Here is a 27,986-nt window from a genome sequence, read left to right on the forward strand (position 1 = left end):
AAGAGTTAAACCCTAAGACGCCCTTGCTTTCTTTGTTCTCGTCAATTCGGAATTTACATTGTTTGGGTCCGCGCGCATCTGGCTCGCTATTTGCTGGGCGCGTCGCAATTTTCAGTAATCACAACTTGCGACTCTTCTCATTACCTATACACCATTCCCTTGTTCTATAGACTATACAAATTCAAGTCTTGTTTTTTCAGGAAGAACAGTCGTTACTGCCGGGCTCATTAGAATCGCCTATTTATCACAGAGCAGGTTCAGCTAGATCAGATTTGCTGAAATTTTGTTTTCCTTCAAAGCAAGCTTTTCACATACATGGTGTCTACTCAATAAAAGAGGACAAGGCGTCCGATATGCCGGTAAGTTGTGAAACCCGGTAGCAATGAATTGTGGTCGTTAATCCCTTTCAGCATATCGATCTGGACGAAGATGATGGGATTGACGTCCCACCAGAGGTGTTAGCTAATCCCAACATCGACTGGATGACATCCTCGAATCAAAATGATGGCTTTGATGAAGTTTTTGAAGACGCCTTTGCTCCACAAGAACCGCACACCAGCATCGACCATGAGACGCCTAAGATGTGGACCAAGTTTGGTGAGACGGAGGATGAGAAGGAAGACCGCATGAGCGTGATGGAACAGGTCGATTTATCCTCAATATCGCCTGCTCCGAGTCCGCCCAATTATGACTCGGGTCCCGGGGACCTTTTCGAGGGCATAGATGTCGAAATGCTCGATGCTATTGAGCCAGAGATGCCAATGGAAGAAGATTTTGGGCTCGCAGTCGACCAAGCCGGTGCCACAGCTGAGTCGTTGGAACAAGAGGATGGCACCGCGGTCAAGGTCGACACACCGGACCTTCCTTTGAGCAGCTCTGTCAGAGTTGAGATTCCGGAGGCTTCATTCCTAATCCCGCTGTCTTTCTACGAACCTTTTGAGCCCAGCGTGCCAATCGACGAGGAACACAAGGTCGTCAGTCAGCTCCTGGAGGCAACAAAACAGGATGATGAAGATGCCGATGACTTCGTTGAGTTTGAGCTCAATGACTTTGCCGTTTACTGCGAGCGCAAACAATATGAACAGGAGATGTGCCCACTTCATCATCTGGAGACAAAGACAGGTTACAGCAAAATGTTCTTCGACGGGAAGCTGAGTGTAGGAGACGTGGCTTTCTTTGTCCGGCATGTACCCATACGAGCTTTGCCCATTGGCGATTACGGCGCTCTATCCAAGCACACTGTACGCGATCAAATATGGGTTCAGTCGACTATGAACCTCAAGAAAGACATCTACTATAGACTAAACCGTCCTGCCAAAGAGTACCGTCGTTTCTTCGACCCATTTCTATGGGTTGCCGATCTCGCCAAACACTTTGTTGACTATCTTAAGGTGATGGGAGAAAGCGAAAATGATGTCACAATCTTCCATTTCCGTTCAAATTTCAGCAATTGGTTGGCCAAGACGCACCATACAGATCCTGTCTTTGTATCATGGAGAGAGCAGCATCCAAGTGCCGACTTTCGAACCTCTATTGTCGCGAACTTAGCCTTTTTACACAAGGAAGCTATCGGCGTCCTAGGTGACGCTGGAACCTACCACCACACCTTGTGGGCTGAGATATGGGAGTTCCGACGGTATGAGCACTTTCCAAAGAGCAAAGAGAGCGGCAAGGAGGCACGCTTGAAGTCATCCAGGTCTACGAGTCGGACGGCGTCGCCCGCAGATCAAGTAGATTGCGACCAAGGAAAAAACGACAAAGGCGTTCCCGCAACAATCGTCACTCAGTACATCCATGATTGTTTCAACCATCTACCTTTCGGTGATCGCCTCGAAGCAATGTCACTAAGCGATGAGACGGAGTTGCTGCGGAATGAACTGATACAGAAGCGACACCTGGAGCTTCCGGCGCCTCTTCACCAGAATGCTAAAAGCATTTCAACGGCTGGTCAACAGCAAATTCGAGACATCCAACCCGGAGACACTATTTCGACGCAGAGGGATGGCGAGGACTCTGGCACAAAATGGCGACGTGATCTTTCGCATGGGTTCAATGACGTTGATCGTTGGCTCGCTCTTGTACAGCGCGTGCGCGTTAACAAGAAGGGCATCCGGACTTTCGATGTGATTTGGTACTATCGGCCTGTCGATACCCTCTGTGCTTTAATGAAGTACCCGTGGAATAACGAACTATTCCTCTCCGACCATTGCTCTTGCGATGAGCGTTCCAAGATTTCTGAAGATGAAATCATGGGTGTTCACGAGGTTGAGTTTGGAGGAACATCAACCACCAAAGCGGAGTTCTTTTGTCGCCAGACCTATGCCGTTACTGAGCGGAAATGGATAACCTTCGAAAAAGACCATCTAAATTGCTCACATCAGCGCATAACTCCCCAGGTGCCGCTTTATCAGCCCGGCGAGACTCGGCTCGTCATGCTCGATAAGGCGAGCGGTCGGTCCGAGCCTTGCGAGTTCATAACCTTTTATGAAGAGGATGGTATTGGTATCTACAGATTCCGACGGCTCCTGCGGAGACATCAAGTTGACCCCCAGGTATCAAATGCTCGACCGAATGAGCTGGTGTATAGTGAGAACCTCATCGAGGTAAAGAGCCGACGCATTCTTGAGTCCTGTTACGTCCGTTTCTTTCAAGGTCAAGAAAAGATACCAACGCCCTATGATCGGGATGGTGTGGGCAACTTCTTCTACATTACGCACGAAGAAGTCGTTGACGAAGAGACTGCTGCAAAGTCATATTTGCCTCTCGAGGCATTGCCTTCCTCACTTCGTCAAGGATTTGATCCGTCCGAGCCGCTGCAAAAGTTGCGTGGACTCGATCTTTTCTGCGGAGGCGGAAACTTTGGTCGTGGCCTCGAAGACGGAGGTGGTATCGAGATGCGGTGGGCAAACGACTATGACGGAAAAGCCTTGCACACCTACATGGCTAACACTTCGGGTCCTGGTGCGGTACACCCATTCTTAGGCTCGATCGACGATATGCAACGTTTCGCCATTCAAGGCAAGTTCACAGAGAACGTTCCTCCGATTGGAGACGTTGATTTCATCTCTGGCGGCAGTCCTTGTCCAGGCTTTTCTCTCTTGACAAACGACAAAACCACAGTCGCACAACGAAAGAACCAATCCCTCGTCGCGGCTTTCGGCTCGTTCATCGACCTATATCGACCCCGTTATGGTCTCCTCGAGAATGTCCCCGGCATCATCCACAGCAAACTCAATCGCGATCAGGACGTGTTCAGCCAACTTATCTGCGCAATTGTGGGACTTGGGTACCAAACACAGTTCTTCTTCCTTGATGCTTCGTCCTGCGGCTCCGCTCAGCGCCGCTCTCGGGTTTTTGTTGTTTTTGCCGCACCAGGTCACCATCTTCCTCAGCGACCGCATATCACGCACGCCTATCCACAGCATACTCAGAAATATGGGATTGGGAGTACCCCAACTGGTGGCTCCATGGCGGAGCGAATCATACCCGTTGCTACACCCTTCGATTTTGTCTCTGCTCGTGCTGCAACCGCCAGCCTTCCCCCAGTCTATGACTCCAAACCGGATATATGCGTACCATATCCCGATCATCGCGTGTCCATTGGTATGACAAGCAATGTTCGTTCTAGGATCAGTCTCATCCCCACTCGACCCTGGGGGATGAATTTTGCTCAGGCATGGTTCGGCCTGGACTGCAAGAAGGCTGGCTCAGGCGTTCTCACGCCTTCCGAACGTCTCAACTTCCCCGAGGAAGGTCAAAAGTCACTGCATCGGGTGGCCCCTGCTTCCAAAGCATATGGCCGACAGCGCCCCGACCGTCTTATCGAGACGATCGTGACAAGTCAAAGCCCTGATGACGCTAAGAATGGTCGAGCGCTACACTGGTCTGAGAACCGTGTTCTGACCATTATGGAGGCGCGCCGAGCACAAGGTTTCCGCGATCATGAGGTCTTACTAGGTAACCCGCCGGATCAATGGAGGATTGTTGGAAATAGTGTTGCGCGAGAGGTGGCTGTCAGCCTAGGCACTATGTTTCGCGAGGCTTGGGCTCAAAGCCTTGCAGATGAGCATCATACTGAAAGCGATATTGATGTTACTTCTGCTATCAAGAGCTCTTCCAGGGTGCCAGTCCGTATGGGCGTTGAAGCCTCGCCATCCGTAAACGTTGATGAGCTGGTTTCTGAGTCGACATTTCCTGACAAGAAACGTTTCCATTCGCGCAAATCACGAAGTCAACCTCGCATAAGCCAAGCCACATCAGCGTATAGCCCTACTCCTTCACCAATATCGAAACGCAGTTCTGTCGCCATCGAAGTACGCGTGTCAAAGTCACCAAAGTCTGAGAAAGATGACTCGCCTAGCAGAGGGACATCCGTGGCCTCCAGCCATACCAGACCGAGTCGGCTGCGGCATGCCATGACAGACGAGTAGTTTTTTAACAATCAATGCCAGACAGGGATCAAAGACGGTGGCTTTGGTTATGTAACTAATACTATATTACTATTACCAATTTTGCCGGTGATGGGAAAACTGGAGGAGTTCTTTGTACAGGCAGAGTATTTGTTAATTAGCTGGTTCGGTTCACACGATACCCAGGAACTATTTTTTTTGCAAAATAGAATGTCATTAACGTCATCATAACCAAATCGCTAGTTACTTGAAGGCTATCGCAAGGGAAAGACAAAGCCCTAGAACTCCAAAACAGCCTTACGCTGATGATTTTGATACCCATGATGCATCTTCTTATCCCAAAATAACAGTTAAACACAACGTAGATGCTTAGAACAGCATACGTCACTTCACGTAGCTCTCCTGCCAGTAATCCGGTCCCCTTTACTCCGAGGTCTCGAGGTCCTTGAGCGTCATCACCTTAGCACCCATGGGAGTCTGGACTCCAGGCATCCTAATGCTGGCATACGGGACACCAGATGCTTTCCCAAGTATAGTCACCAACTGGCGACCTGTTACGAACAAGTCTTTTCCGGTATAGTTATTCATAGCACACTCTTTGAAGATCTGGCCAATCAGTCGTTCGCCGAGGGTTTCAATACTGCGGCCACTAGCCCATCCCTTATCATTACTCAAACGTTGCAGAAGGGAGAATAGAGACGTCCGAATACTCGTCTCCATCTCGGGCGTTGACTGGATAGTAATGCCCACTTTTCCAACAACCTGTCTGAGTTGCTCAATGCACTGTTCGGTCCGCATAGGACGGAAAGTGAATTCGGTGGCAAATCGGCTTTTGATTCCTTGGTTGCTGCGTAGAAGTCGGTCCATGTCCTCTTCATACCCTGCCAGAACGATGATAAGCTTGCGAGCAAACTGTGGCTTTGTCACTGCATCCACCAGCTCGCTGACCGCCTCTTCAGCGAATGATCCGCGACTACCATTGAGCCTGTAGGCCTCGTCGATAAAAAGCACTTTGCCAAGAGCGGATTCAAGCAGACGGCGAGTCTTGGGACCAGTTTGACCGCAATACTCGCCGATAAGCTGCGATGCCGAGGCATCTATAACATCAGGTGCGGCAAGCAAGCCCATGTTATAAAAGATTTCACCGAGTTTTCGTGCGGTTGACGTCTTTCCAGTTCCTGGAGGTCCCTTGAAGACATAGGTAAACGGCACGTACGGCCGTGGGTCAACATTGCGCATTCGCATACCTTGTACCATGTACTGATACGATTCAAACTTGGAAATGATCTCTTCGAACCCGACAAACTCGTCAAACAGTGCACGAGTGTTTTTCACAGCGTGCGACAAGCGATCATAGTCGGCATCAAAGTCCTGAGGTTCCAGAGGAACAGCATCGAGATCTTCATCATCAGACTTTCTCTCTTTAGCAATGCGACGAGATCGGGCCAAAATGGCTTTGGACAGCAGGTTGTCCACCTCGCCTCCATTGCCAAAGTTTGGTCGAACAGAAGCTCGCTTCAAGACCTCCATGGCAACTTCTTGCGCCTTTTCGGTGGTGATCAGCTTCTCCTTTGCCAACTTGAGGTCCAATACTTTGCCCAATGTCTCCTCGCTGAAGTTTTCGAAAACAAATGCTGCATCCAGGGGAAATCTTCGTGCCAAACCAGGGTTTGTGTTTGCATACATCTCCTTCATCTGCTCTGGGTATCCGCAGAGGATGACGCACCGGTCCTCTCCAGCGGCACCAGTAACCTCAGCCACAATGGTGTCGATGATAGCACCTCTGAAGTCGCCGTTCTTAGAGCTACCGCTGCTACCATTCGTACCAGGGTCAAGCATATGGGCATCGTCAATGATCAAGACATTTCCCTTAGCTTCTCGCAACGCCTCTTTGGTGTTATTTTCAGACCCTCCAATATAGCGGTCCAAGAGATCGGCTGGAGTCTTGGTGATAACATCACCCTTTGATAGAAGTCCAAAGTCTGCTAGGACTTTACCATAAAGTTTTGCAACTGTAGTCTTGCCAGTGCCAGGGGGTCCCAAGAAAACACGGTTGGGGGAAACGTGTAAGGGATCATCACCGCGCATCTCTCTGATGAAGTTTTGGTTTACTTGGTTCACGACAGAGAGAATAGATTCTTTCACGTCGTCCAGACCGACAAGTTCTTGAAGTTCCTTCCAGGCAGGGCTCTTTTCGGGACCAAGCGATGGTCTGTTGCCCAATATGTCTTCTTTTGTCATCGTGTAATCGTCAAGATAATTCCCTGTCTTCCTGGCTTGTATGAAACGTTCGAGTTGTCGTCTGCATGCTTCGAGGAATGCTTTCTTGACTGGCCAGATGTTGCCGAAAGTCTTATCTTTAGCGTCTGACATAATTCTTCGGATCAGGATCTTGACATAAAGACCGTCATAACCACCCTCGACTTCCATCCTGTTCTTGAACCATTTCCGCATCATGCCATGGAAAACCATTTGTAGCTCGTGGGCAGTGTAATTCGGCAACTTTAGAACGGGAAAGTGACTCGAAACTTCGGCGCTATAACCCACCAGGTCTGATAGACCCCATTCGCCGTTGCCAGAGAAAATCAATACTACTTTGCCGGGTAGATCTTGGGATCTAACATAAAGACTCCACAGGTTGCTGTCATCGCCGTTCATGAGATGGGCGTGGTCAATGATGGCAATCTAAGGAAGTCAGTGATATGTTCGTCCTGTGAAGATGGTCCCACTTACGCAGCCGCCACATGCATTGCAGGTGTTGTGGATTGTGGCCAAGGTGGATGTTTTGGACAAGTTGTATGCCGAGAATCGGTTGATACCTGTGAAGACGCCAGATTTCTTAACAACCCCGAGAGATGTAAGGTATTTAGCATAGAGGCGGGACAACATCGTCTTGCCAGTGCCCTCGTTGCCCATGAAAATCACATCAAAGTTTTCCTTGTTCAAGTCGGTTTCACGTCTTTGGGCGGCCTTGACTCTGGCTTTTGTCTGTAGGAAGAAAGCCTTGGCTTCCTCCAGGCCCGACAAAGACATGATTCGGTCCAGGTATTTGTTTTCTGCTTTTTCTACCTTCTTCTGTCGCAGCCATTCAAGTCTCGACGGGGATTCGTCTTCGCAGTCTTCGGGTTCTAGGCCGTCAATCGATTCGTTGTCAGAGTCGTCGTTCTCTTCGAGATGAGCCCTTCTATATAAAGTTAGTGAATACTTCTAGGATAAATTAGTGAGTACATGTTCATCTTACTCTATCTCGTCGAGGAGCTCTTCCATATTTTTGCAAAGCCTGAGGAATTCTGGCTCTGCTAACACGGGAGGCTCCTCTTCCACCACAGGTGCATCCTCAGACTCAGAATCGGATTCATCTTCAGTTTCGTAAGGAATGTCGCCATACAACTTTCCAAGGCCAAAGATATCCATGTTCTCATCCACAGCATCTTGATCATCCTCCACGGTCGGCTCTGTGGAAGAAATTACAAGCTTGGAACGGCAACGCCTCCTTCTCAACCGGCGGCGGGGCTTGCGACTTGGAAGCAGGCCGAGAAGGCGGCTCACAAGGAAACGGGGTTCATCTGTCATAAATTCTCGTGCCCATACAGGATACGTGGATTTGGGCTTGAGGCCCAGGAGCCAAGAGACGGAAAAGTTGATATCTGTTGATTCAAACTCCATCATTGCATTGGAGATGATATGTTTGCTCTAAGATAAAGCTATAAGGCCCAAAGTGGGTGAAGCGCTGGTGAGCCAGCACTGTAATGTAGGTAGAGATCCGGCGATGGGGATACGGAAGCCGGAGCGGGGGTGGGGATGGGTGGGATGGACGAGGAGATCGGGTGCGACGATGCAAGCGATACGAGATACAGCGGAAAGAGAGAGAGAGAGAGAGAGAGAAGTGGGGGGCGGTCGAGAGATAATGCACGCCGAAGAAGAGGAAGCTATGAAAACTTGTGTTATGTTAGAAAAGTCGAAGGGAGGGAAATGGTTTGAAAAGAAGAAGAGGTTCAAAGTAAGGCTGAGGAGAAGGAACAGTAGCTGGCAGCTGCCTGCTTAGGTAGTTGTTTGAGGTTGACTGACTGCAGGCAGCCAATGGCTCGTACAGCACAGTAAGACGGGGTCTACGTTAGTAAGTGCCATGGATGCCTTCCAGGTTCACTGCCTTAAGAGGTTGGGGTAGGTAAGGGTAAGCGATAGGACAATGCATGGGTATCCATCATGGCTGATGATACTGGGATTCTTTTGGATACTAGATATGTAGTCATAAATTCCTTACAGCCCCTAGGCATCCCATCACCAACATTATTGTGTCTTGTTGATCGTGCACATGCTGACGTTTCAGTACTACGACGACCCTGAACTCGAAATATGATAAACAGTCACCCGCGGTCGACTAGACTAGAAATTAAGTCAGTAGTCTAGTAAGTCAACTAACTCTAGCTGCCACTCAGTTAGGCCAGGCCGCCTAGCTCTCTACTACTCTGCCAGTCTGCCTGCAACAGAGAGGTTGCCTCATGCACTGCCACGGGACAATGGCACATTGGATGAGGAATGAGTAGTCTATGGAGTGCCTCGAAAATTGTACAGTCAGTTAATTGGCTGCTGTTGTCTGCAAAAGCTTGGTTTCGCGCATTACAAGACAGGTATGTACTAGGTAGCTTGCCATTGACGGGTTGAGGTTGAACAAGGGGTCTTTGATGGGGCTGTTAGGAGTCTAACAGGTGTGGTTGCTAGAAAGTGGTTTGTTGCTCTTTGCTCATATCTCGTGCAATCTAAAACTCTACTCAACAAATCAGCCATCTTCTGCTGAAATTTATTCGTATTCTGATACAGATTACCGTCAATACTTCGCTTATCCGTCGAGTCACTCTCTTCAAGGCGTTATCGTCCATGTTATCAACTTGACAAGGCTGAATTGAAACGCGAATCAACGACCAATCATTTCATTCAACGTGCCAACACAGATCCGACCCATCGCTGCCGAGCTGCATCCCGCGGGGGGGGGGGGGGGGGGGTTAGGGTCCACCGGCCGCTGAAAGCCGGGCAGCCAAACAGTCCATGGTTAGATAGCGGCGATAACCCACTGTATGCGCCAGAATTTAGGCGATGACTGTGGAGACCTGTCCATGGTTCGCCTTGCCGTGGTCAGTGGCGGGGCCTCAAAGGCAACCGAACAGGCAGCAAGTAGCATTTGTTGAGGGAATGGCAAACCGAGATAGGATGGGCTCATGTAGACAGATTGTGAAACGAAACGACGACAGGTAATAATAAGATAATACTAGCATATAAATCTGGGTTTTTGTATATGTTACCTCCAAAACGCCCCATCCTGTGGTGGCCGAATGGAGGGGACGACGGGCATGAAAATTGTCAACTCAGCTGATAGTCACTGGAATCGACGTGTAACTTATCGGGAACAAGTCAGCACAGCGGCTGACAAGAGTGAGGCGGTCTCTTGCTGCAAGTACACCGCTGGGCAGTGGTTTCTCTATCACACAATGAATAAGTCTCAATTTGTGCTCAAATATTGGTACTCATTATCATCATGTTAGTGCCTCGAATTGAGCCGTAGTCAAACGGATAAAACATCACCAGGGTTTCAATTTCAGTCCGCTGTTCGCTTTATCCACACAACCCCGCGGGTACCTAATCAAAGGCTGACCTTGTTTATCTACTGGGGCTAAATACTCAAGCACCGGACATGATCAACAGGGTCTTTTTACGGGGTACCCAATCCTAGAAATCCTCCAATAAATGTACGACCTACGTGTATACTCTGTGGCTGTGGCCTACCCTAGACTTGTCGATTTTTGCCATGCTTCCCAATAGTCGATACCTGTGTTAACATACTGAACAAGTATTGTCTAGATAGGTAGGCAGATAGTCAAGGGCTTCACAGACGATGTCTCTAAACAGTGTATTTCGATCATCTCAATATCAAGTCCAATGTATCTCATTCTCTCATTTGGAGCAGCGATCTTTTGTTGACGAGAGTGATTGTGATGAACGACCACAAAAATTCCATTCCCATGGATACATATTGCATACATTCTTCTCCCTTCTCTCAAATGTCGACAACAACTATCCATGATCCGTTATCGGAACAAGTCAAGGTTTCACCACGGTTGAAACGTTCCGGGAGTTTGCCAATACGTAGTCAAGGCCAAGCTTAGGCTAACAATAAAGATGGCCTCCAATTCAGCACCGGTCCTGAACTAATAGGTACCGTCCTCGAACCAATGTCAACTAATTTCACACGGAACTCAAGGTTTGCGGCTCCTGATAGGGCTGATCAAAGGAACTTTTCAATAGTTCTGCCTATACCGTGACTGACCGAAGGACGAACAGGATGGCAATATCTCCTGTCGACCCACTGACCTAGCAACCCCATAAACGTATCTTTTGATAAAACACTCACTGCTTGTCTTGTCTCTGATGGCCATATCCCTTTAATCCCGTGACCCTGACACCTTTGATCGTCGTTCTTGACAACTACGTAGTTCCCAATGCCGGAGACGCTCCGCGCAGTTCCGGAAATATTGGCTGAGTTATGGACCTCCAGCCTCATCAAGACTTGGTTGCTCGTTTTGTGAAATATCATAAATGACTGACGCAACTGGATCAAGCCTCATTGCACATCGCTCAGAAATGATGTCAGGGTAGGAGCCATTCAGCCATTTCGATATACATATATGTTCACTCTCCCCGAGTTCAATGTCAGAAAGAGTTGTTCTTGAGTGGCAACCTCATAACTTTCCGATCAAAGAACTTAATTAATACAAGTGCCTGACTTATAGCATCACCTGTAACGCAATATGTGATCTGGTGATATCGTCAAGATGTTATTTGCAAGTGAGTGAGATGTTCCAGGTTTTGCTTTGAAGAAATTTCTAATATCGTCATTCTATGCACCCCTATATTTGTTTGATCGACGACCGTTTAGATCGATTCGAGACGTGTGTACTCACCCATTCAAGACGCCCATCCTCATCTGGACTCACTGCTGCGCCAACGGCAAGAATTGGTTCCTGTGAGACATTGATTATATCCCACTAGGTGCGACATCTGTAAAGTCTAACTTCGAATGCTGTCATACGAAACAACGATCTGAGATTCAGAACACGGCTTGATCAAAGAGGATCTACAGATCTAATCCGCATAGGTATTTGCGAATTGCCTTCTTGGGATGTTAGGCCTCGACAACTGAGTACAATAATGCAATACCAATGTCTCGTGCCTGATCGTCATATCGAACGATTCTAGTGCTTGAGACATGCAGAAATCGACCTGTCAGGTCTTGGCTGGAGTTCATACCAGGCATCTTCGTTGAACATCTGGCAGATCAACCCCGGCCGAACGGAACAAGTTGCAGATGCGATAGTTGGGAGGGAAGAGACGACAGCGCCAATAAGCAACGCTGAAACAGACCACTCTGCCCCTCCGCAAGACGGAGTCCTGCAGCAAGAATCCACCATGCGGGTATATGAAGGAACAAAAAGCGATACATGGCACGAGGCCACTAGTAGAACTACCTCCCTAGGTAGGCATTCCACTTGTTCCAGGCCCATATCGACAAGCTAAAGGGATAGCAACGGCATTGTGCGTTTTGCATTACCACCAACAACCTTCGGGACCGATGCAAGGCTCTGGAGATTCACGTACATGACGATCTTGGAGGAAGCCGACACACCCACTGTGTGGGGGCGTGCAAAGCTGAGAGGTGCATCATGAATTGCTTTTTCCCAGGTCCACAGTCACTTCTGGGCCTCCCTTGTGAACATCAGCCGGACCACCCGAGACTTAGGACTCAGCTTCTAGTTATCGAATATATCTCGGAATTCCTAGAATAGTGGAATTGACATGGTGGCTTATCACAACAGAGGCACCGAGCGGAGAGGAGAGGCAAGAGAGGAGAGCAATGGACGTGGAGCCAGGGCGGTCAAGTGACCGTCACAGACTAAACCGCAGAAGTCAGTGAATAGTGTTTAAGAAACATGCATGGTAGACTATAGCCCACTGTCCGTTCACCATGCGACAACGGCGTTTCAAGTTTAATCCAGACAACAACGACGCTCCAAAGAGGGCGTTGAGATATCCAAAGATCGTCAAAGGGAACGCGCCGAGCCGAACTGAGCTGGATATTGAGTTCTCACTACTCAGTTGAGATATACAGTGTTGAATAAGTCTTCGTTATTTTCGTCATGGTTTTCAAGGGATGTATGAATCACACGGATATACCAATTGGCAATCAACTTCATGGGGTTGGTGTGATTCGCTGGTGATGTGCAATATCGACGCTGCAGATGTCGGGCTGTCGGTACGCTGCTTGGTTGGTCCATCGGCTATAGGTGCACTAGACCGAGGTACCAGAATTCGTCTTCTTTGCAGGTTATTTCCTGCGGGTGATGTTGCAGTGTTTTACTGTAAGGCACGGCACATACAGAATATGCATATGTCATGTATTGGCGATCTAAAGCACTGATCTGCGACGATGTTTGATATTGGACAATCGCCAAGAGCAACGGATCTTTACTAGCATTAGTTAGCAAAAGTAGTCCCCTCTCGCGACCTCCGGTCTCCAAGGGAAGAATGTAATTGACTGATGTGCGATAGGCCGACAAATACTATAGACTAGACACACGTGAAAACATCTCTGACATTGCAATCCTGGAAGAACTGACCTGCCCGCGCCCTTTCGAGGGCTGTAGTTGTCCAACACATGCCATTTTCCGCGTGGGCGCAGGGATAAACATCGTGGGACCTACTTGTTTGGGCATTTGTTGTGCCCTGACCATGACAAGGGGGTTTTCGTTTTGTCTGTGTCGTGGGCTCATCTTAACGTCCGCAATGCAAGGCAATATCCGGTGATTTCTTTTGACAAGTGACCATCGGATCCTGTTCCAGGTAAGTAAGGCTGGTCAGTGTCTAAGTACTTTTTGTGTGATTGCCCTGGGAAGAGAGGGTTGTGATTAGAAGAGCATTGACTGGGGGAGTGTTGTTGTCTCTGAGTATACGTATCGTTTCCTTGCCAGATAGGTTTCAGCAAAAAAGAAAGAAACATGACAACCAAGTCTTCGTCACAGGATCACTCACAAGGGGTCTCGTTGGAGTATTGATTTGACTAGCGGGAGGCGACTCGACCCACCTCTATTGGGGGGTCATAGTTTCTTCGTCGAAGGCTTCTGGAACACCTGTCACAAGCCGGGCCCCCTGGTTTGGCTCCGTCCGTTCTCTTGGCCTTTGCTCCGGGTTCATTTTGAGTGAGTCCTTTTGTGAGCGGAGCCCCAAATGGCGGCCTAAAGCTCCAAGGGTACATACTATTATGTACTACTCTGTTGGTCTTGTAGAGTCTGTAAAACCCAACCTGACTTTCTCAAAATACTACGTACCTTAGGCTAAATGGTGTCGTGTCGTATCCGCTCTCGGTAACGGATGGAATATCCACTGCTCCGGAAGCGAGAGGACAAATCAGAGCAAGTCAATTAATGTAATATGTTCTGTGTTGAGTTCGTGCTCTCTTGCTTCGAGCAAATGTGCACGCGACATCCAGGGAGACAGTGTGGAACAGACCGAAGAAACAACGGCACATTGTCTCAAGTGTGCCATTCCCCTCACGTACTCTGTACAGAGTATGTAATTTCAGCGGCATTTGTGTGTGATTTTTCTCATAGTGGAGATTATCATCCCAACCTCCTTCTTGGTGGTGCTGTCAAAGCAAACCCTCTGTCAACACAATCCCTCAGGATTAGAGTTCCCCGCGTAAACGGCTCTGTTGTCTTTCTTCAGTTAATCAAGCCACACGGACGGAGCAATGAAACACTGCAACACAGCAAAACCGTCTGTCCGTGTCTGTGCGAACCCATCCTTCTCGTGTTGTTGCAAAGGGTGCTTGTCATAATGACCGTGATCAACTGCCGCCCAGACCCTATTTGGGTTAGAGGCCGTTGTTTAATAGGCTCTCTGGGCTCTACATTTCGTCGCTGAAGATTGCGATGTTACAGTATCATCAATGGCTTCAGTGTTACTCCGTAGTCCTCCTCACCTTTCGAGTTGAGTGCTACCTTTGCCTGTTTGCCCACTCAAGCTGTTCCGGATCAGATGCAGTCATGTCAAACTGGGTCCTTAAGAAACCTTCCCCAGTCAGACCAAGAGACCGAGAACAACTCTTTTCTCCGACAAAACATCAAAGATCCCTGACCTTGTTCCTTTGACTGACGCCGGCGCACGCGATGGTGGAGTCTTTTATCGGATCGGTTCTCCATAAGTGCCTCAAAATCGGGATTCTCATCATGAGTTGATCCTCTAGACTTTCTCTAGAAGCTGCCCCGATGTAGGCTCGGCTTTTACTCCTCAACGCGTTCCCGTTTCTTTTCCATCGTGTCGTACTCTGAGTGATTGTTAGAGAACAAGCAGGGTTTCCGCTAACCGAGAGAAGGATCATGTTGGACGACTTCGGAGTCTCTCATCGGGATGGCTTACATATCCAGCCTTGGCGTAATTGACAAAACATGCCTGGCATCTGCTTCATTGGCCATTCTCACATTCTGGTCTTGTTTAAGTCAGGACTAGTCGAGCGGAACAGGTTCCACTAGCCACGGTACATGGAGGATTTCGTCCAGGGACACTTTGTTGAAGGATTAAGAAGGGAAGTTGACGGACAAGTGATACCGACAGGGCTAATAAAAAAAGGTTATTCTCGTCGTAAAGTTGCAATTCTTGTGACGAGTGCTGAAGCAACGAACCGCGAACCCATCGACCAACAGATTCGTTGTCCAACTGGAAGACCCTTATTACGTTGTTTTGCGTTGGCGTGTTGTGGCTGTTGCTCTTGATAATCGTCAACCGCAATTCAGTGGGTCATGAGACAGCAAAAAGCAAAGAGATAGAGCTGGGGATAACCATGTCGATATCTTGGAAGCAATGGCCATCACCATAACCATCCTTTGCTATTGAGGTAATTGTTCACTTGAAATTTGTCTTGCTGTGAAAATTATCAAAGCGGTTTCTCTACTTAGACTGCAGATTCGTCGTCATAGAAGAGTAAGTCCCATCTGCGATGGTTAGACACTCGGAAGATTAGCCTAGCGTATCCTAGGATTTAGTTGCGGTTTTGAACAAATTGCTGTGATTCATCCATCCATCTGTTGACTCGAGCAGGAGGTAGGTAAACTTGTTTGGGTTACCAATATTAGACACGACACTCGAAACTGACTTGATAGTCTGTAATATGACGATACTCGTAGTCCCAAACATGTCATCTTCGCACAGGACGCATAGCACTCCGACGCTCGCACGTTTGTTAGCACCAGGGGGGCCAAGTTTGATTGTTGCTAGCTAGTTTGGTGTTTAAAGACGGCGTGCCGGTGCCGCGCTGAGCGTTGCTTGGTACCCTAGACTGACTAACTGCAGCCAAGTTCAGTAAATAATCATTAATAAAAAATCAGTAGAAAGGACCAAAAAAGAAAAAGGAAGATGAAGAAGCACAGGCGGTGGTAACTGCATTGCACTGGAGTAAAAAAGAGTCCACTCACACACACTGTTGTCAATGCTTGGCTATTCCACCTGTGCCTGTTGCTGTACCCACATCATGGAAGCAATGGATTCCATTTTCTTTTCTCCCCCATGTTCTCTTGTCTCGTCCTATTGGATCCCATTCATTGAAATATCCATCCCATGCCTTCCTCAAACGGTTTCTCTGGTTCGTTCGCGAGGGGCCTTGTCTTAAAAAACGCCCACCCCCACAGCAAAGCCACGAGCTTCAAGTTGACATCCATCTATCCATTGATCGATTCCAGAGGGAAGAAACGGCTCAACTCTGCCCAATCCAACTCTACCCACTGGATGTTGATGAACTAGACAAGCTCAACTCACTACCAACTCTACTCCTCAGCTGTAGTCCCCAATTACAGGCATCGTCATCCGCTTCAACCTACCTGGACCTTGGTCTAAACCTTGTTCGTTTTTTTGGTCGTTTCCGTCGACTCCCCTCCAATTGCCGTCCTGCTCTACCACTACCATCATCTCCGTCTCGTCCTCATTCTCGATACGATATTTTGGCCTCCCGTTCTTTCCCCGATACTGCTTGCACTACATTGCTGCCGCGCCTTTCCGCCTTCCTCTCACCAATCGTTACTAATCGCCCCTCTCGCGACTGAACTCTACATATCTTACCCTCGCAACTCAAGCTCTGTCTCGTCTCATATAACTAGTTATCCATCGGCTACCTGCCCAGATACGTTACTCGACGGACCGACGAGCTCGCTTTAACTTTCTTTGTTGGACAATCTTGCCCGGAGCAATTGCACTAGCAGCCGTACAGTACCTTGCCCTGACCTGACGGGGTTTGAGCAGCCAAGAAGAGCTAAAGAGCAAACATCCTCCAGCTTCCATTCCAATAAAGATAGTCCCTGGCGCCAACATTCGACCATATCAATTGAAACGAATTCTTCAACAAGCTACTCGTCTACTGTAGCCCTACTGCACTCCGCAGCTGTAACCGACCTGCATTGCACTTCGCTGCACCCACCATATTGCACAGCAGCACTTACCTGCCTACGCCCTCGACGATCCGGCCCCTGCTCACCCTGCACGTTTCGCTTCCGACGACTCTACCGTATTGTTATTCTTTTGCTGCCGCATCGCTCCGAAACGGCTTCAGCTTAAAGTCAAGCTCCCATCTCTCCGACCCCCTTCGCCGTCCCTTGTGCAGTGGTTTCGCTGCCTATAAGGGAAACACCCTCCTGGCCTCGCAGCCTCGATTCAGCAGTACTTTGTTCGTTCTTCTGCCGCGATTCGATTCCGAGACGATACGTCATGACATACATTGTAAGTGTACAACACAAACTTCTATCATCTCAGTCAAATCTCCATGTCTTGTCTTGCTTTGTCCCGCCTGCTTTCTGTACAACCACATGCAAATTCCTGCCACGTCCGACGTCGCACCCTCCATACTCCGCGCTGCTTCCTCCGCCCTCCACGTTCCTGTTCAACCGACGCCCTGGTCAACGAGGGCATCACACGCCATGCATTCACTTCACATGGTCGACATATTGTCTCAGAACATCCCTGTCAACCATAATTGCTTTCCTCCTTCAGCCTTTGTCTCTTTGAGCATTGGTATCGATTTGCTTGCTATCGGCATTGTCCGACCTGTTGGGTCCAGACATTTCTGGTACCTTTTCCAAGATCTGGATATTACCAACCATGACCCATACACACACCCATTTTCTGTCATATGTCAAACCTTTGATCCCATCCCATGGCAACCGTGTCTTGTCTCTCATCGACGTTGCTTCTTCACGTCGCTCTGAACCTTCCTCACCTTGCTTTTATCCTCCTTGGCTTTATCCTCACATCCTTTCCCTTTCCACACCCTCGCTTCCTGGCTGCTTTCCGTTGACGGCCCGTCTGCCGTACCTCCTAATGGCCCCCGAACCGCCCGCTATCTGTCTGACATGCGCTTTCGCTTTCACTTTCACACACCCTAATCTACCTTACCTACCTGCCTGCCCTTTCATCTCGTCTTGTCCCATCCCACAGCCCACGCACCCAGACTTGTCTGTACACACCCTTGCCTGGGCACGAACAATACACAGGCGCACACAGGCTGCGCATACATCCACACCGCTTCACCGCTCGATTATGACTGCCCTGCCCTCGATCTGGCGTTGGCAATACCTTGGGCAACCATGATACTTCGCTCTGGAATCCCAACTCACCGAGTGCCACATCACTTCCATCCCTCAGCCCCATGACCCCATCAACGGCCCGTTGCCGATAGGAAAGAGGAGAGGGTAACCAAAACAAGCTTCATCAAGACACCGAGATATGCCACATTTGCTTTGTTCTAATACCATGTCTCCCATGGCTGCCCCCTTGCAACCATCCTACTCTGATGTCTATTTATCCATTCATGCTCATGTATCCCTGTCCTACAACGTCATGGGCTCTGAGATGATATACAGTTTAATATCCGTCTCTTTGTTGCTATGATCAATTATTATTTTGCATCTTGTGTTTATCTTATCCTTGATAGCCTTTTCCTCTTGCGCCCGCTACCTTGTTCAAATGCGCAGTACACAACCACTAATGCATTCTTTCCAGCTATGCCTTGCTCATTACTGCGACCTCCATGGCCCGACCCCTTTGATGGTCACTGAGGGCCTACCAGCATCATGCACCGTATGCTTTGAAGACGGCACAGAGCATGCCGATGTCCGATCGCGAACCAGCCCGCATGCTTCCTCGACTGCTCTCAACGAAGCCTTGAAGAACCTTGACCTCGCCCGGAGCACGTCGGTGCCAGCTTCGGAGCAAGATGCTCACGCGCAACGCGCAAAGCTACTGCGAAACTCCAGCTCGAATACTGGTGGAAACGCCAGTGCAATTGATACACCTCCCGAAAGTCCTCGACCAGCTCCTCATCCCCGCCGCGATTCGAGTTTTCGAAGAACTTACGATGAAACGGTCACTAAGAAGCAAGGGCCTTGCGATAATTGCGCAATGACTTTGCCGAGACAGCAGGCGGGAACGAATAGTCCTCAACTGGCGAACAACGCCCGTGGACCAACATTGCGCACGCGTGCGCCGGCAGAACGGGTTTTTGGTGCTTCAGGACAGGCGTCGCCTCCTAATTCGCAAACCTCGAGCGATACGGATGGAGAGCGAGACGAGGACCCTCGGGCTCCTCGTCATCGAGTGACACCCTCAGTCAGCTCACGCAACACTTCGCGATCAAGCAAAAGTGGTGGTACAGGCAATTCGACCGCGGCCGAACGGACACCCTTCCACCTCCATTATGTCGACTACACATCTACCCATGCCCCGGTCCTACCCGACTCTTTCTCCCTTATTCGTGCTTCTTGCTTGCGCACTCTATCCTTCGAAACTTTGCCTCGGGCTCCTTCCACAGCAAACCCTACCTCGCCCGTCATGACTACTTCCCCGGCCTTTGTTACGACACAGAGCGCCGGCTCGGCTGTCACAGGCGGCCCCATCTTTTTTGGCGACGCCAACGCTGGTTACACGACGGCTTACATCTTCCGTATTCCTGATGTACACGCACGTGGTCATAAGCGAGTATATGCTTTCTTGGCGTTAAGTACTCACCGAGAGCGCTTGGCTATGAAGACATTTGCCGTGGTTTCGACAGCGTTCCGTGACTTCGCTACTTGGATCCAGCAACTGGCTGAGGCTGAGGCCGAGCGAGCGGCCGAGAACTCTCCTATTGGCAGTAGCATCTATGGGGGTGGCTATGCACCTCCACAACCGCCTGTCGAATCCTCTGGAGGCACAGATCGCAATGGCAGCAGCTTTCTGACAGGTGGTAGCGGATTCACCCGACGCATGGGTGGCGGACCTGGTGCCTCGGCTCCTAAAGCCCGCGGCCTCGCAGAGATTGTTGGACAGCCTGACATCTTTATCGAGCTACACCGACGTTTCGTTCACCTGCTTTTTGAAGTCGGTGTTACTTTGAGCTCGTAATGAGCTTTTTATGCCTATTGGCATGCTCTATACGTTTTTCTGCCTAGGCACATCCGCAAGTCATTCATTGCGTTGAGTCAATGTTCACTCCACCAACCTGCCTTACTGGGATGACTTGGGTTGCTGCAGATGCACCCAGCCTTACCGATGCTACTCTACCTGCCTACATCAATAATCTTGAGTCGGTCAACGCCCGGCTCCTCTTTTTCTGGCACGATGATTCTCACACAAGTATGACTACATACACAAGCTTATGCCCGAGAGCCATAATAGCCAATGGTTAATAACTGAACGAAGCAACGATCCTAATCGATAGCTGCTGTCTTTTGGGATCCCTAGGTTCCCGCCACACACTCTTTCCCTTTTGCCAATTTGATGTTTCTTGGCAGCGCTGCCTTCGCCTTCCGCCAGACCGGAAGATATACCCTGGTAGTCGATGCTGCCAAAAAACCTCATGTAACTGTATTACTTTTTCGCCTTTGGAAGGGCTCCATGGCGTTTCTCACCTGGCATCTTCTTGGCCGGGTATCTGATTACCCCTTACGTTTTCAAGCGTGTTGATTGTTTGTTCGGTGTTACTACTATGGTGTACAGACAGAGATCCCGTCAGGACGAGGAACTCACAAGGAACAAGTGGATCAAAATAGACTGGTAGCGTGCAAGGAAAATAAAAACGAAAAGATGGTAAGGATTGACGGAGTCAAGGGAAAAATACGTGTATTTTATTGTTGGTTCTTTATCTGTACTTGTCCGGCTTCTCTGCGGAGATGAAAATGGTTTTATGTTTATAGACTTCTCCTTTTAAGCGTAATATTAGACATGGAATGCCGGGATGGCATGGAACGAAATGAAACGAAATGAAAAGCACTTCTTTTTACCTGTTTATGTGTTACAGTCAGCGGTTGTCTTGCATGTGAAGTGTTCCAAAATGATGAAGGAATAAACGAGGGAAGATGTTGCTACACTTTCATTTGGGTTGGAAGAAACACGATTCCAATCAACCACCAGTTGCGACTTGGTTTAAGTACACTTACAATCTGACAATTTTCTCAGTTATCCTACGTAGTAATGAAGCATGCTCTCGAGATGCAAGATAAGTTTATATGCACATCGCAGTTGAAATCAAATCACGAGTTCTTGGGGCAGGAATGTTGTTATCGCTGGTGCCAAATAGGCACGATGATTAATCCTACTAAATCTAACTTCTCAACCTTCAAGCTGCCCCCGCTGGTATGGTCTTTTCCCGTTCCAAATATCCCCTTGGCCCAAAAATTGGAGTATGTAATACAGTGTAATTGACATATGAGAGCTTGCAAAGCGGAAATACCGACCAAGTTGATTTATTTGTAGAAGTCGAACTTGTTCTCTTCGCCTGTACCCTTGACCTGGCTCGAGTAGGCGTCCTCGAGATCGGTCTGTATGATGTTGTATCGGTTCTTACGTACGGCACGGAGACCTGCCTCCTGCATAATAGCAGCGATGACAGCACCTGACAGAGGATCATTTCTGACAATCAATGAGTCGAGATCAACTTCGGGAGCCAGACTCATTTTGCTGGCAATGGTGGAGAAAATGAGACGTCGCTCACGACGGTCTCGCAGCGAGGGGAATTCAATCTTTCGGTCGAGACGTCCGGGCCGGAGGAGGGCAGGATCCAGAGTATCGGCTCGGTTGGTGGCCATGATGACCTTGACATTAGCAGTCTGGTCGAAACCATCCATCTGATTGAGCAGCTCAAGCAAAATACGCTGAACTTCTCTATCGGCACCGGTTTGAGCATCGAATCGCTTGGTGGCGATGGCGTCAATCTCGTCGATGAAGATGATGGCGGGTGAGTTTTCGCGAGCCATACGGAAAACGTCTCGGACCATTCGGGGTCCTTCACCCAAGTATTTCTGGACGAACTCAGAACCAACAACTCGAATGAAGTTGGCGGTGGTCGAGTTGGCGACGGCCTTGACCAGCATAGTCTTGCCGGTACCAGGAGGACCGTACAAAAGAACACCGCGAGGAGGGTCGATGCCGATCTGCTTATAAAGATCGAAGTGCGTCAAGGGCAATTCAACAGCTTCACGGATCTCCTGCTTCTGCATATCCAGACCACCGACATCGGCATATGTCACATCCGGCTTCTCGTCTGCGCCAAGCATGGCAATGGATGAATCGGCCTCGGGAGGGAGGATATCGACGAGGGCGTTGGAATGTCGGTGGAGAGCAACCGAGGAGGAAGCCTTGAGCTTCTCGCGGTCGAGAGTGGAAAGAATTCGGACGACATAGTTGGATCCAGTGCTAGACTGAACAATGCCAGTACTTTGGAAAACACTGGTTAGCTAGAGTTGATAGACTACTGCGGAGAGACATACTTTTGGTCAATGGCCTCCATAAACTGGCCGATCACTAGTGGGACACTTTGAATTCGTTTGATCTCTTCTTGAGCTCGCACCAGCTCACGCTTGAGACTCCTGCACGCAGTTAGTACGCCGCGATTGAGCAGGAACTTCTCCCGATAAATTACCTTTGCTCATCCTTGATGTACTCTTCTTGCAGCTGAATATACCTGTACCGAAGCTATCAGTTCCCCGCCACTTCGCGATGTTTAGGACCGGAATATTACTCTAGTTGTCTCTGGAGCTTCTTCAGGTTCGCATAATCATCTCCTCCATCGGTCGACACACCCTCGAAGTTGTCAATGGTGGGAATGGCTGAGTGCGCGGCCCTTTTGTGAGGCGCCACTTGGGTTGCTGGGTTTTCGACAGCGACGTCACCCATCTTTGCGCTTTTGTTATTGTTAGAGGTTGCGGATAAGACTCGTAGAATATCGGTATAATCTGATATGAGCGTAGGATTTCGTAAGCGATTGCCTTGCGGAGTGCACAACTTGATTGTTGTTTTGATGGTTGAAGGAGTGATGAGCTGCTTCTAGACTAGATGATGCCAGGCGCCAGCAACGACGACGACGACACGGGCTGGTAGCTACGGTAGGCTAGCGCGAGCCCTTAGTCAGCTCGATGGCTAGAGCTGCACGTGACTTCACTACGTCAAAGAGTAGCAGAACAATGAGGCCAGTGAGTGCCCACCCATAAGCACCCTTGATTGGTCCACGATATGACCTTCCAGGGATGGATAACAAGCTTGCAGTAGCTGCAAGGCTCCAATTGCTGGAGTGAACCAGATTGGCTCATTAATGGGGGATCTGCTGCCTTCGCAAGGACGTGGGGACCCTGAGGGGACTGTCTTTCAGGTGTTGTAGTGTGGGCTGGTGCGGTACATGGGAGATACAGTGGGCATTGTGCTGCGGTACTTTGACACTTGACCCTTCTGAGGCTCTTGAAGCTGGGGGAATGCCTTAGTGGCTGAGCTTGAAGCAGTCTAACGTTGATAGATTAGTAGATGGAGGGTATTGCGGTGAGGTATCCGTAGTCAGATGCTGTTCGTGAGATGGAACCGATAAGACAGCCCCGCGATGATTATGCAGACGACATGGACGATATGTAGGGTCCTACAGGATAGAAGATGCTAAATCACATAGGTAGTATTAAATTGAAACTCACGATAAAGTGTCTGGTGTTTTATCATGTTCTTTGTCTACACTGTGGGCATGTATTTCCATGCACAGTCCCATCTAAGACCAAGTACCTTGTTGTACTGTGGCTTATCTGGGTCGGATCAGGTCGCTCATTCACGGGATGATGCGGCAGTGATTCACTGGTCGGCGGCCGAGGAGTCAGTTCAGTCACACTGGACTGTATGAAACCACATACCAACGTTCTTCTACCTGACTTGTTGAACCTTGAACAATCTCAACTTCTTTTTTCTTCCTACTCACTTCCCCTTGTGCATTTGTCTTCCCACAAACTCGACCTTCTGCCTCTCTTAACGTCGTTTATAGGTACTTTCCACGCCCAACTTCTCTGTTGCGTCATTCCACCCCTCGACATAGTCATCTGCTCTTCTCATCGCCCGCCGTCCAAGACTTTACCGACGCCCGTCACACGCCAATACCGCCAATACCAGCCAGTACCCCTCGTTTCATCTTGGGAGCTCTAGCAAACCAACTCAATATCAGTCACAATAATGTCGTCTTCTATTGCCATTCCCGCTGGCCCCTCAGCCACCCGCTCATTCCACAAGGGCACCGGCTCTTCAACCAACAGCCCGTTTGGTACCTCACCCTCATCGTCCCCGCCGTCAGCCGGGAAGGTCAAGGCCCTTCATAACCGCCGCCCAAGTCTTCTGAGTATGTCGAAGCCTGGTTCTCTGCACGACATGACCTTGTTCTGCAATGGGACTGCCCTATCATGGCCTTTCTTTTGTACTAATTCGAACTTGCTGTAGGCTCTTCCCTCTCTAAGCAAGAATGCACTGTCATTAACATCGGCGACCCTGAGGGTACTCCTCGACTTGTAAGTTTCGGAACTCAAACACTCTAACATTCTGGTCTGACTGACTTCTATAGATCTCTTATCTTTCTTCGAGCCAAGGCTTTGCCTGGAACCCTGGTATGTTGAGACGAGCGTGATTCACTGTCTAAGGCACTAACACATGGCAGAAATCTTCCTTCCGTCTTATATCGACTGCGACTATGTTCCCCTCGAGAACCGTCGCGATCCCGTGCACGAGATCATTCTGAGTGACGACGAGTCAAAGAACATGCTTCCCCATTAAATCGCCCTGCATTGCACCGTATACCCGGACCAGGCTACGATAGACATTTCCCTTCTCACGAGATTCCCGATTGCACATTGACTCTTTCACTATTCGACTATACTTTTCTCACGGCGTTAAGATTCCCACGGTTCCTCACTTTTCCTCCCACCAGGCGACGAGACGACCACCACACACTTGTTTCAGCCTGTGCAACGCATGGGTATTGTTTGATGGAGTAATTTGGGACAGGGTCCCCGGTCATTCGACTTGACAGCCTCACTTTCGGGGTTTGGCTTTGGCTTTGACGGAGTATCACAAGACATGGCAAAGCATTCATCACCTCCGCACCCGGCACATACGGGGGATCGGTCTTTTGGAATTGGATGGGACAAGACAAGACAAGGCCTGGATTCGCTGGCACTGGGGTTTATTTCATTTCAGGGGGGTTTTATGCAAAATTTGGGTTTTTTGCTGGCACAGATTTTATTGCTGTTGTATTTGACTTTCTGGCGGATGATGGCGTTTAAGGTTGAATGGGTGTTTGTTGTTAATTGCCTCTCTCAATTCATATCATCACTTGACTTCCCTGGACTGCACCTCAAATGACACTGGAGATGGTGATCTTCTACCGCTGGCGCCAATCACCAACGACCCAGATGAGCCGGTCTCCTCTTCATCCGATCACTTACCGGACCGGAGCTAGCAAAATGGGGCGACGGGGCCGATCCGGGAACCTTGATGTCAACCATGGCCAAAAAAACAACTCCGCTTTGGGTCTATAATCTATCACGACAAACTGACGTATTGCAGTAATGACACATTCCGTATACTTGAGCAATCTCAGTTAAAAGACAACGTTCTCCTCAGACGACAACCGCAACGTTTCATCGGCCGATTAATCAACAGTGTGGCATATGGCATTCGGACCGGCTAGTGCTCGGTTGTTCTGGCTCAACTGCTATTGCTAAGTGATACCGCCACGATTCAAAAGAGCATTTGCATCAGAGATGGAGGCCCGAATGAGACCGAAGGCTCTGATATCCTATCGTTTCTACAGCGTATCTCGGCCGCGCCATCGTATCTCCCGGTTGTTGATTGTCAGGATTTAAGGGTAATCCTCAATATATAAATTCAATTTCCAGTGGAATCTAGCACATACGACCATAGCTCGCAGAGAACTCGGGATCCCGTCCGCTCTCCCATAGATAAACTGTGAAGCGCTGGATTAGTAGTTGGGTCGGTGACGACCAGCGAATCCCCGGTGTTGTATGTCTTTTCTTTTTGTATTTTTTGGCTGCCTGTTTTAGGTAGGTATGTATGTTGGGGGACGAGTTGTCGAGTGCCTTAGTATCCTAGCCATCAGGTATATTGTTCTGGGAAAGACTTTTGTAGTCGATCAAGATACGGGTGACTCGCTTGAAGACGACTGCATTGATCTAGACTGAGTGTTATGTCCAGTCATCCTCTATGAAGGCTGATATGCTACTTAGCTTATTATTCTGCTCTTTCAAGTCAGCAAACCCCGACTCTTCAGGCCAAAGAAAACTACTGTAATCCTACAATCCATCGTCGACTTCTTTCTGGTCTTGCATAAGACTCAACTGAACCCAGCTCGGACAATTGGCCACGTCCCAAGCGTCAACCCTCATCTCATAAACCAGAAGGTTGTCTTTAGACGTAGGCTTCCGATTCAAAGCAGCCGAGAAGACAGCCCCGGGTGACCGGACGGACCTCTTCACAGACCGATCCGCATGAGCCAGAAAGGACTTTTTGTACTGCGGACATGCACGGAGAAGGGCACTTTTGCGAGTCTCATCCAACTTGTTGCTAGTTTGTGAGTCAGGTAGCTCGCGGATAGAACACGAAGCGTTGTCACTCGATATCGTGAAATCGATCCTGAAGAGTGAAGATTGCGAACCTTGTGTGCAGCAAACCCACAAGACTCTAAATGAAGAGTCGTGCATTGACGTGTCTCGTTTCATCCACTCGTCGTTGGGATACGCCAGGACGACATGAAGAGAATACTTCTCAGTTGATTGCATCTTCAATAATAGTTTTACTCTTTTGGATAAGAAAAGAGACGTCGGCGAGTACCCACTATTGCTATCTGCAAAATAGCCACTTGGATGGATGAACAGCTCGGTCGACTCAAAGCGGCTCAGGAGTGATTTCGGCACGCCGATGAGGCATGTTGACTCTGCCCTGCAGTGAACCTGGGCCAGCGTCTCCTGATTGTGGTCAACAAACACGCATACGAGAAGATCTTGGACCTCGTAAAAGAGCCATGCAAGAGACGGAACTGGCAGGGAGTGGTTCGTGGGCGTCATGATGGGAAGGCTGACACGCAGACCGCGACTTGTGAGTTCGGGAGGGTTAGGTGCTGTTCTCATGGCCTTGATACTGTCAAAGCTCCGAAACATGCGCTCGTAGTCTTTCTGTTGAAGGACCTGGTATATGGGCGCCTCGTTTCCAGTCCCCTCTCTAGAAGGTTCACCAGACGTATGGCTCACCGAGTTTTGCGGCCTTTGTCCTCGCAATGGGATACTCGTCCTCGTCGTAGCAGATTTGGAAAATTGCGCAGGGGACCAAGCCAGGAAGCCAGTGGCGCGAACATAATGGCTGACCGAGCCATTGTCTTGCTGTAACGTCCACGCGAAGATGCTATAGTCTTCTTCCTGTTTGAGGATTTGCTCCTGGAGTCGAAGAAATGACTTTGGTCCCTCTCCATAGAGCAAAGGCATGTTGACGTTGAACAGGCCCAGAAGGCAGTAGGCCAAATCTTCTTCTCTGGTTGTGGTTCTAGCCGATGCCCATGACATTCGCTCGGCGACGTTGTAGGTAGACGGATTCGCTCCGCGCAAAACTGAGATGGGGATTCCCGTGACACTTCCTATCCCGGAAGCGAGGCTCCTCTTTGTGCCCATGACATTCCATTCCTTGGAACAGAGCTCAACAGTTTGGGGCGCAATCAGCTCTTGCAGTGTCCATCCTCTGGTGAACCACCTGCTTTTGTAAAACTCGACAACTGGGAAGGCCAACGTGAGGCTATTATCGGTGACATCCTGTAAGTAGGCGTAGCACACAGTCGCCCTCTGGTACCAGGCGAACATGGAGTTGATGGCTTCGGTAAGCTCAGCGCTGCTGGACTTGTCGATACAACACGTATCTATCCAGACCCAATCGAAGCCATCTTGAGCTGCTTTCCTGCAGCAACCGGTGAGTTTGGCATAGCCTTGTTTTGAGGCGGCTGCTGAAGTGCTAATGTCGCTGAATAGGACTTCTTGTTCTCCCCATGTGTGACTGAGAATTGCATATGGAGGGACTCGACCAATAAATTCCTGTAGGGAGAGAGTTGAGACATTTAACAATCGCATGCTGAATGATGTTAGAAGGAAGTGGAGATGAGCGGTGTATTGGTTGCTTCCACGTCAAACAGCCAACATAATATTTCGCGATAAA

At 49.2% G+C, this 27,986-nt stretch overlaps 6 protein-coding genes across 6 annotated transcripts; 3 read left to right on the forward strand and 3 right to left on the reverse strand.

Moving 5' to 3' along the window:
* Positions 1 to 353: 353 nt before the first annotated feature.
* FSST1_012144 (DNA cytosine methyltransferase) lies at positions 354 to 4,430 on the forward strand (the record flags this gene model as incomplete). Its single annotated transcript, XM_083235343.1, has 2 exons — positions 354 to 359; positions 411 to 4,430. 2 exons carry the CDS (start codon positions 354 to 356, stop codon positions 4,428 to 4,430), a joined length of 4,026 nt encoding a protein of 1,341 aa, XP_083081840.1.
* A 402-nt stretch (positions 4,431 to 4,832) lies between these two features.
* On the reverse strand, positions 4,833 to 8,075 carry FSST1_012145 (P-loop containing nucleoside triphosphate hydrolase protein; the record flags this gene model as incomplete). Its single annotated transcript, XM_083235344.1, has 3 exons — positions 4,833 to 7,094; positions 7,143 to 7,593; positions 7,651 to 8,075. 3 exons carry the CDS (start codon positions 8,073 to 8,075, stop codon positions 4,833 to 4,835), a joined length of 3,138 nt encoding a protein of 1,045 aa, XP_083081841.1.
* A 10,389-nt stretch (positions 8,076 to 18,464) lies between these two features.
* FSST1_012146 (vesicle coat protein) lies at positions 18,465 to 19,880 on the forward strand (the record flags this gene model as incomplete). Its single annotated transcript, XM_083235346.1, has 1 exon — positions 18,465 to 19,880. One exon carries the CDS (start codon positions 18,465 to 18,467, stop codon positions 19,878 to 19,880), a length of 1,416 nt encoding a protein of 471 aa, XP_083081842.1.
* Positions 19,881 to 21,220: 1,340 nt separating this feature from the next.
* FSST1_012147 (proteasome regulatory particle base subunit RPT3) lies at positions 21,221 to 22,649 on the reverse strand (the record flags this gene model as incomplete). The annotated part of the gene is made up of 4 exons (XM_083235347.1): positions 21,221 to 22,190; positions 22,244 to 22,342; positions 22,396 to 22,437; positions 22,495 to 22,649. The coding sequence occupies 4 exons, from the start codon at positions 22,647 to 22,649 to the stop codon at positions 21,221 to 21,223; spliced, it is 1,266 nt and encodes a 421-aa protein (XP_083081843.1).
* A 1,305-nt stretch (positions 22,650 to 23,954) lies between these two features.
* On the forward strand, positions 23,955 to 24,545 carry FSST1_012148 (uncharacterized protein; the record flags this gene model as incomplete). The annotated part of the gene is made up of 4 exons (XM_083235348.1): positions 23,955 to 24,117; positions 24,216 to 24,283; positions 24,337 to 24,379; positions 24,430 to 24,545. 4 exons carry the CDS (start codon positions 23,955 to 23,957, stop codon positions 24,543 to 24,545), a joined length of 390 nt encoding a protein of 129 aa, XP_083081844.1.
* Positions 24,546 to 26,083: 1,538 nt separating this feature from the next.
* On the reverse strand, positions 26,084 to 27,901 carry FSST1_012149 (uncharacterized protein; the record flags this gene model as incomplete). Its single annotated transcript, XM_083235349.1, has 1 exon — positions 26,084 to 27,901. The coding sequence occupies one exon, from the start codon at positions 27,899 to 27,901 to the stop codon at positions 26,084 to 26,086; it is 1,818 nt and encodes a 605-aa protein (XP_083081845.1).
* Between the last annotated feature and the right edge of the window lie 85 nt (positions 27,902 to 27,986).

This window comes from Fusarium sambucinum, chromosome III (genome assembly GCF_050947815.1).
Source record: "Fusarium sambucinum isolate potato_lamoka chromosome III, whole genome shotgun sequence".
Taxonomy (NCBI): Eukaryota; Fungi; Ascomycota; class Sordariomycetes; order Hypocreales; family Nectriaceae; genus Fusarium; species Fusarium sambucinum.